Here is a 10,264-nt window from a genome sequence, read left to right on the forward strand (position 1 = left end):
AGTAAGTTTAAGTGAATCAGAATTTCTCTTCCTGTTGCCTCTGGTTTGAGCAATGCTATGATTTACATTAACCGTAAGCCACATCTTACATTAACCAACTCACCTGATTCAGTTATGTACCATTTGTAAAATATCTGATGAGTATCAAAATGTTCTTAAAGCTTAAAAAAGAAACTACTTTAATGAATTTAAACAAACAAAAAATACTTTTACATCGTCATTCCAGATATTTATGTACCGAAATGAAAAAATCTTCAAGTCAATTTCTATAACGACTTCATAAAGTGATGCTTCAAAAGTAACATGAAAAAAAAAAAATCAGGCATTTGCCTTTCACGTTCCATTATTCTGGTACAAATTTTAATATTTATGTCAATTTATTATTCTCACTCACTCATCATATATACCACTGTATCCTACATAAGGGTCACAGGATCCCTGAAGACTAAGAGGATAAAGCAGGGTACAGTAAAGATATTCAATGTTTTGTTTCGTTGCAAACATCAACTCTGTTACTTTTATAAAATAAAATGAATACATAATATTTCATAATTAAATTGGAAGCAACTTACATGGCCTATGCCAAGATGATTATCTATGCTTTTGATTGAAAGGCAATGGTTCATTAATTTTAATAAAACAAAATATCAGAATTGCAGAGAAAAGTTCAGTTCGATATGACAAAAAAGTGCCATTAAACTGACCTTATGGCAAAGAGATAATACAATTTCCATTTACTCTGAGTTTGAACTTTAAAAAGCATAGCAAGCACCAGGTCAGTTTATTTTCTTCTATACTTCCTGTATTTTGATTTGCTACAGAAGTTGCAGGAAAAGCCAAGGTTAAATTCACCCAGGGCTAAGACTTTTCAAAAAACAATTTAATTTTACCATACATGTATGGCACAGGTGAGGTGAATCGCATCGTTTACCTCCTTACATTGACACTTGTCAAATGGTGAGATACTCCATTAGGCAGCAAGTAAACAGTATGTTCTTGACGTTGATATGCTAAAGGGAGAAAAAGTGGGCAAGCATAAATATCTGAGGGTGCTCAGAGGCCAAGGGCCACATTGTGATGGCTAAGGACCTTGGTTAGAACGTCTCCAAAACAGCAGGTCTTCGTGTGTTCCTGGTGTACAGTAGTCAAAACTTACCTAAAGCATTCAATGAGTCTCCAAGGCTCATTGATCCATGTTTGGGCCAATTCCCCAGAAGACCTACTGTGACACAATTTTAAAAAGTTATTTCTAACTATGATAGTAAGGTGTCAGAACCCACACAGTGTCCCATCTTGCAGTCTATGGGGCTGTGTAGCAGCCACAGAGCAGTTTGAGTGCCATGCTGACCCCTGTCCTCTACTAAAAGGTCCTACAATGGGGACATAGACATCAGAACTGGACCATGCAGCAGTGGCCTGTATTGATAAATCACTTTTTTACACCATGGGCAATAGATGGCAGCAGGACCCACTACAGGAAGGATTCATACACAACATTCTTTGGGAAATGTTTTGCTGAAAAACTCTGGGTCCGGGCATTGTGCAATGTGGATGTTACTTGACACAAAACACCAAAGATTTTGCAGTCCAAGCATTCCTGATTGCAGTGGACACTTTCAGTAGGATAATGCATTCTGCAAAATAATGTAGGAATGGTTTGAGGATCTGACAAAGTGTTCAGGGGATAGACTTTTTGGTACCTGATAACTAGTTTGTCTTAAGAATCAGTTGAGCCTTTCATTCCTCCCTAGGAGTGCACTTTTAACCCTTTCCTAACAATGCTGTGTCTGTGTCTTCTTTGATTTCTATAAAGAAAAAAAAAAGTTACTCTTAACTTAGCCTTGAGCTCAGAAAAATAAGTTAGACCGACTAACCCATCGTTTCATAAGCAAAAAGTCAGACTGTAAAGGCAGTCCTTTTATGACTGCAAGGTTTACTTTACATTAATTCCTAATTGTTAGAACTGGCCAATGAGAAGCTTCCTTTTTTTTAAAAAAAAATTACTGTACTTCAGTTTCTGGAAACTGACCGATGGTTTACAGATAGACACCTTAGTGTATGTAAACATTAAGTAAGCTTAATCATTATGCATGTCAAAAAATAAATAAAAATAAGAATTGGATGAATGTCCAAAATAATTGCATAAATAAAAAAAATAAAATAAAAAAAAAATCCCCAGTTAACCTCTAAAAATCCTAGTAAACCTCTAGATGCCCTACGCACCAAATAATTCTGACCCCAGCACCTGTAGCAGGTTTTTACCGCTTACAATTACTTTATACTGACCACAGCACGCATTAACTGCCAACCCAAGAGAATCCTCAAGTAAGCTGTGTCTAAATTGAAGATTTAAAAAAAAAAAAAAAAAAAAAGCTGATTTCATTTCCTTCATACTTGTACATGCCCGTAAATTGATCAGCCCTAACATGGAAACACTATTCCCGACACAGCTTAGTTGCATCTTGACACCCACAAAACTGTATACAAAGTTTGAGCGCACAGATGGCACGAATGGCAGCCAAAGAAAAAAACCCTTAAAAAAAGGGACTGAAAAACAGAAGTGAAGCATTTCTGACTCAAAATGAAAGATCACAGCCAAGACAAAAAATAAGTGAGAAATGTTTAGACTCATTATGCCAAAGATATCCAATAATGGAAAATATAATAAAGCATTTATAAATAAAGCATTAATTTACAGTTGTGTTGACTCAGTTGCCGTTTTATATTCTTTAATTGCCCTTAAAAAAATCTTAGAAGGAAAAGTCTCACTTATTCCCAGACCTAGACTAAAAGACTTGTAAATAAATCTATTCATATCCAAGTTTGATTAGTTAGACCCATTTCATTAAATGCTATTAAGAATAACAGATACATTTTTCCAAGCAAATGTACAAATACTCTGAGAAATAAAGGAATTACATTGTGCGTCTTTATTATGTAACCAGAGTCAAGACACAGTGACAAAACTGAACAGTGTGAACCTTTGAAAGGTGTAGGTCAAAGATCACAAGATGTCACAAGCCAAAGTTACCATGCTTTAGAAATGAGGTAATCTAAAAAAATTTTAAGGTGACCACAAGCTGTTCAGATTTTTCCAGGGAAGTTTCCATCCTGTACTTGTCCATCCCACTTTTCAACCTGCAGAAAGGGGGGAAAACATGTATTAATGGTAAAAACTGCAAGAAATGTATTTTTTTTATTTAGGATTAGATGTTTGGTAACTCTGATGATAAACGTGTTTCTTAATAAAAGCTTAACTGACCACACCTCTGCTACCAACTACAGCCTAAAGAGGGAAATTTGGATTACAGGAAATTACAGGATTATGAAAAGAAACAGTCATGCCCCCACTTTGAGTTCATGCACTCTCTTCCTAACCAGGGAAGCAGAGTTTCTGGACAAAGGTTAGATCATTAACATTAAATCACAGAGCATAAGTGGAGTCATGGGGATAAGGTGAGACAATGAATTATAAGCCAGGTAACTGTCGGTAACATCTTTGTGACATCAGTCTTATATCATCAGAAAATAGTCCTATAGTATTGCTACTGATGAACAAGAAGTTTTAAAATTACCCGCAAAATTTTAAATGGCTTTAGAGAATCACTTTCCAGGTGGAAAACCTTTATTGTATTTAGCAGTCAGTTTAAGTGTTGTAATGTTTATTCTTTAAAGCATTTTGGCCAAAGGCTACATAAAAATTCCTTCATGATGGCAGTTTTTCAATACAGAAACAATGGCTGAAAGCTTTAAAGTTTGTCTAAACATTTGTTAAGATTTGATGGATAGAAAAATCTCGGACTTTCACTGGTTTATCTGAAGAATTGACCATAGTCTTTCTGATTTAACACAATAGATGGTGATTCAAATGGGTCATACTGTATGAGAGCGTCTGTGTGTAAAACTCGATTTACACTTACTAAACACTGATAAACTGTTCCTTTAATCAATTGCTGCTTAAAAACTGTTAACCTGATCAATAATGACAGGAGCACAGTAAAGGAATAAAAAAAATTATTTAAAAAAAAATCATATAGATACACGCCAGCAGCTTTAGGTCATATTCATATCAACTATTAGAATGAGGAAAATGTAATCTTGGTGATTTTCACACAGTTTTTAGTGCCATGGTTTTCAATCTTATTCCTAGAGGACTAGTCCCCTGCATATTTCAGTGGTTTCCCTGCTCTACAACATCCATTTCTAGGGATGCACCGAAATTTCGGCCGCCGAAAATTTTCGGCCGAAATAGCGTTATCGGTTTCGGCCGAAACGTAAAAAAGCGCCGAAAATAAAAGCCGAAATTGTCGCCACGCCTCTCCCATCCTCCCGTCTCGTTCGCGCTGTCATTACGCATCAAACACGGAGTATGTCGGCGGTTTGGAAGCACTTGGAAGCAAGTTTTGTTATTGTTAAACAGCCTTATTACTGTTATTTATTATCAATAAAAGTTTGATTGCTTAATTAATTTGTAGTTTTTTTAATACAAACAAAAAGAAAATATTTTAAACGTGTTTTTTAATGAAGCCATTTTCGGTTTCGGTATCGGTTTTCGGCCAAGTGCATCCAAAAATTTCGGTTTCGTTTTCGGCCCAGTATTTTCATTTCGGTGCATCCCTATCCATTTCATATAAGACTGTGGCTTAGTTGAATAGTTAAAATAGGTGTGCTAGGATCCGAGAAAGCACTAAATGTCTGATGAACCTCTATTTTGGCTAAACTACAGAGAACACAATGTTTGTCATGGCACAAACATGAATTCGTGAACAAAAAACTTGTCTTATGTCAACAGAGCAGGTTGGTGCAAGTGGTGTTATGATGTACGGAATGTTTTCCAGCCAAATTATGGGCCTGTTAATACCAATTATTACTTCAATGCCACAGCCCGTTTGTGTATTGTTGCTCAACATGTGCACCACTTTATGGCCATATTTTACCATCTTCTAATGGCTACTTCATGCACCATGTCACAAAGCAGCATTGGTCTCAAACTGGATTCATGAACATAGCACTGCATCTGAATCCAATAAAATAGCTTCGGGGTGTGGTATAAGGGGAGATCCGCATTAAATGTGTGACGCATTTTTGCTGACCTGGACGGGAATCTCATATTAAGTTTTTTTTTAATTAGATGTTTAGTGAGTATTTTGTACTATCTGTTTTACTTGTGCCTGTTATGTCTATATTGCATTTGGGTAATTTATTGTTATTCTTCCTGTCGCCACCAACTGTAATTAACAAGGTTACAGTAACATCATTCAAGGCATGTATTGTTTCCAGCTGAACATGTCCATCCAGTAAACATCAACAGTCCAATAACGGCACAGAAAAAAAAATAAAAAATCTTTAATTTCCATAGGGATAATGATGGCTTATTTTCCTACCACTGACTAATATTTGGTGCCAAGTCAGATCATAAAAAAAGAGCCTTACCCAGCTGATAGGGCACAGACTCTTGTAGACCTTCTGGTACCACTCACAAGGAGTGACATCTTGTCCTTTTGCTGATAGTGCCTTACTACACCTGTGAAAGTCTGAAGAAGAAAAAAAGTGCACCAAAATTAACAAAAAGAGTATCAGTATCAGTTTTTCATGTATGTAATAATGAGACATTGGATAAAAAGGCAACACGTTTGTTTTAAACTAGCCAAAGATGCAGGACACTGAATTGCAACATTAACAAGAAAATTGAAAAAATTAATAAATACAGTAACTCTGGACAAGAAAGTGCATTTTTCAATAACTTAACAGAAACAGATGCAAGAAATACCTTTTTTTCCCCTCACTGACCCAATATTGATCTCAAATACACGATTGCACAGAATAACACTTGGAGTCAGCCAAGTGGGTTACTTTCACTAAATGCCGTCAGTCACTGATTGAATTTTTTCCAACAATGATGGAAAAACCTGAGGGCTGTTTATCATTTTCAAAACACTCATTCGAACTTAAAGTAATTCACACATCTGTTGGTTGTGTGTATATTTATTAGCAATTGTCAAGTCTTGACCTTGATCTCACAACCATAAATTCACTGTATGGCTGGCTTTAACCATCACACTGGTAGGCTAATTGTTTGCACCAAGAAGGGCAGCTGCTTGCATCACTGGCACGTCAAGAGCACAAATTAGTCTTGCAAATTTTTGTTCAATTTACTGGGAGAAATGCTTAGACTTTTGAAAAACTTTAGTTGACAGGTTAGGAACAGTATTTTGTACATTCTAAAACAATACTGGAGATTTTAACACAAAACATTTGGCATTAGGTAATTATGTAAAAACAGTTTGTTATTTTAAAACATGTGGGTCAGGTTCTGGAATAGTATTTGCAAGAATAGTAGTGTCAAGTGCATTTGCAAAACCCATCAAGGACCATGATGAAACTGGCTCTCATGAAGACCATGCCAGGAAAGCAAGACCAAAATTGACCTCTGCTGCAGAGCAGAGGGTTCAGTTAAAGGGACCAGCCTCAAAAGTCACCAAATAACAGCACTTCAGGTTAGAGCTGTTATGAAGGTTTTACAGAGCATAGACAAACATTTTAATATCAACTTTTTAAAGGAGATTATTGCATATTTTGGATCCCTACACCATTGTTTAAAATAAAATATACAGTATTACTTTGCTTTGTGCATACATAAAATAAAAATCAACCTTGGTCAGTGAGTCTGTTCATCTGTTCTTCTTATGCCCCTTAAGGGACATTATAACCTTATTCTCTATTAACCCTTTCATGCATAACGGTCACTTCAGTGGACAGCTATTCAAAAGCTGTTCTCTTGTGTATACAGGGGTTTTGTTGTTATATTTGCATATAGGCCACAACAGTGGAGCACAAGCATCCCATCAGCCCATACACTGCCACCTATTGGCCAATCACGGTAAGTGCATTTTTTCTAACTCAAATCAAAGATGGCCACCACAAGTCAGAAATGCAGAACATGCCAAGAATATCTTGTAACTCCTATAGCAGGACACCACTACTGGATAAAAAAAAATATGCTAGCATCAAGTAACATCTAAGGATTAAAATAAAATTAAGATTGTTAAAATGTCCAAACATTTATTTTGTGTATGGATAAATTTGCAATTAATCTCATGTCCACTCTATTGGACGCCATGCATCACTGGCTATATTTTAACTGCAATTCATACTAATATAGTTGCAAGCAACAATGACGTTCCAAAGCACCCTGCGCCATTGCCACCCAGGCGCACTGCACAATCTGTGCGTTCTTTGAGTGGGTTAAGACCTACAAAAACCCATCGCCCTCCAGGTGCACCACAGAACTTGCACACGTCACACACTATATAGGGCTGATGTCAGTTTGGCCCCTAAATATGTTGAGAGCGTTAGTGTGTGTAAGATGTGTGTGTGTGTGTGTGTGTGTGTGTGCGCGCGCATGTGTTAACATTTGATGTGTATGTGTGTAGAATAGAAAAAAATTAAATAAAAACAGTAAAAAGAAAGAAAAAAAAACGCGTCACTGAATATAATGTTACGACTGACCCGTTTGAGATATCAAAAATCCAGCATCCTCAATGCAAAAATTTTGCATCCTCAATGTTTTTAGATCACATCAGCCTGGTTTAGTGGTGATGGTATAAATTCCTTAGGAGGAGTATATCTAAATCTATCGGGTGCGTTTCTGTGAACAACCCAAAATAACTGACTTCCTGTTGAGTTGAGCCCAAGACATGCAGCGCGAAACTTGTTCGGCTCAATGAGCTCTACCGTAAAGGGTACAGAGTTTCGGGTGCATACGTGCAAGTGTGTATGAGCTATGCAGCAAACTGCACGCATATCAGGAATTCTAATGGCAGCAGATTCCAACCTGTTTGCCAATTTTCTAGCATGTTAAGACCCCAAAAAAGCCCAAAAGGGTGGGGAAAAAATCCTTAGGAAAACAGGAGGGTCCTGCGCACCCTGTAGTGCTTGATAAACCTGATATGCAGTGATATTTTCTTCATAAATTTAACTGATATTTGTTATTATAATGTAGGGCGTGATAGGAAGGTCTACAGGATATTGGAGCATATACCATCTGAGTCAAGTGAGGATGATGCCAGTAGCAGTGATGATGAATGGCTGCCAGAAAAACAAGGCAAAGGAAAGAGCATTTGATGACCCACAAACCATATTTTTTTCTTTTTTTTAGTTCAATATATTATAGTCGGCACTTTTTCTAAGGGCATGTTTAGCACCTGTTAACTGATGAAAACAAACATATATGTTTTGTTTGTGCCCTGGATGTTACGCCAAATTATAATAACTGGTTCAATTTTATTTTTACACAGTATATCATTTTCTTCTATTGGGTTGTTAATTGCATATTTCTTTGGTTCAAAAGCATGGTGTCCACCTGAGTAGACATATTTTTAACTCCATGAAAAATAGGTTTATGAAAAAAATTAACTGCATTTTATTTGTAAGCCAAGAGAGGAATAAAAACAATTAAGAAAAAATAAATCTTGACTGAGGTTCTCATAATTCATGCATAAAAGGGTTAATTAATCATTACGAATTCGAATGACAAAAAAAATGAAATAAAAGATCTTATTTTTTTATTAAAATAGGTAACATTTTTTTTAGAAATATGTCTGTTAAAATAACAGACACTGAGAAAGTCTAATGCAACCTCTTGTCTAAACACCTGAGGTTTTACATAATGTAGCCAAAGAACCTTATAGCGTTGGCTTGCTCATGGAGAGGAGGTAAATATTTCCTGAAAAACAAAAATGAAATCAATGTATCTCTTAAAAGGAGGTGAATAAAATGATTGTAATGTCATATAAAACAATCATAAAAACCTGCACCGATCAGCAATAACATGCAAAACAAGGTTCTCCTTGTGTCATTGGGGTAACCATAAGTATGACTCTTGGGGGAATGATAGCACCTGACCTCTGGAGGATGTCTGGCACAGGGACGTTAGCAGCGAATATTTTCGGTGGAGGTTTGCTCGGTAGGGCATCCATGGATGAGACATTTTAGGCCCATGAATACACTGTCAGTTTGAGACCTGTGGAATCTGGAGGCCAGGTAAACAACCTCACACTCTTTTCCGGCTAAGCCTCATATGCAGCAGGCTTTGATACACTGGGTGTTCTGACACCTTTCTATTGTAGCCAGTGCTGACTTTTTTTAGTGATTTGTGCTGCATTAGCTTTTCTGTGAGATCGGACTAGCCAAGCTGGCCTTTAGTCCTCACAAATAGAAATAAGTTTTGGGTGCGCAAGTTCCTGTTACAAGTTTACTGGTATATACAGTAATCAGTGCTAGTTAATTCATTTGGTGATATGTTATGGCTGATCAGTGTATATTTAAGGAAGCTAAACCTTAGAAATATGTGACCTTCAAACACATCAGCAGTTTTGACTTTGAGAGGTTAAGAATTAATTTAACACATTCTAAACTCACCAAGGTAGTTCTGGAAGCAGTTCCGTGTCTGGTTAGTGTTGGGAAAGCGAGAATCGAACGGAGCAGTTCTGTAACTCTTAATCTTCTCTTCAATCACACCAGCCATGATTGATCAGAACTTAGGTCCAAAAACTACAAACAAGTACACAGTTAACACACATGATTTAGTTACAACCAATATCACCAGATTCTGGTTTCTACCAGGGATTATATATTACTTTACCTATATAAAATCATCGTATAACTTAACAACTAAATCGAACTGTATTTTTCCTTTCAACAGTGCATAGTCATAAAGGCACCACATATAAATACAAAGAATGTCTATTTAAATGAACCAAGCTGAGAGACGTCACAGGACGTTGTGTACGGTAGAACTACTGTCTTTAGCACCAACGGGTCATGATTAGAGGTCAACATACACTGTCAAACTGTGAAACAACCTTGAGTAAGTAGCTTAAGCATATAAAATGTAATTGCTTTAAACAGAATTCCGCCGTATTTTGAACAAAGTTTATCTCGTTTAATCAGCACGAGTCATACCCTAACGTTAAACGCCATTTAACCACGTCAGTTAGCCGGCTAGCTACTACCTAACGTCTGTGCTGCTCTCATTCCGGAAAAATGATTTTATTTTGAACGATTCAAGCATTACGTAGCCGACTGACTTAAATATCAATTAATTATTGTGAATTACTAGCAAAGAATTAAATTCAAATTCAGCAAAGCTTTAAAATTAGCCAGGGCTGGGGCCTACCTAACGCGTCCTTAGCGAAGAATCCCCTTGAAAGAACAGTGAACCGCACTGAATTATGGGAACTCTGAGGGAAAGTAGGGGCGTGGC

The 10,264-nt window shown here is 36.7% G+C and overlaps 1 protein-coding gene across 1 annotated transcript; it reads right to left on the reverse strand.

The window, feature by feature from the left end:
* Positions 1-2,907: 2,907 nt before the first annotated feature.
* On the reverse strand, positions 2,908-10,264 carry LOC128520555 (cytochrome c oxidase subunit 6B1). The gene is made up of 4 exons (XM_053494841.1): positions 10,178-10,264; positions 9,421-9,552; positions 5,434-5,534; positions 2,908-3,138 (listed from the first exon to the last, which is right to left on the reverse strand). Exons 2-4 carry the CDS (start codon positions 9,524-9,526, stop codon positions 3,085-3,087), a joined length of 261 nt encoding a protein of 86 aa, XP_053350816.1. The 5' UTR covers positions 9,527-9,552; positions 10,178-10,264; the 3' UTR covers positions 2,908-3,084.

This window comes from Clarias gariepinus, chromosome 4 (assembly GCF_024256425.1).
Source record: "Clarias gariepinus isolate MV-2021 ecotype Netherlands chromosome 4, CGAR_prim_01v2, whole genome shotgun sequence".
Taxonomy (NCBI): Eukaryota; Metazoa; Chordata; class Actinopteri; order Siluriformes; family Clariidae; genus Clarias; species Clarias gariepinus.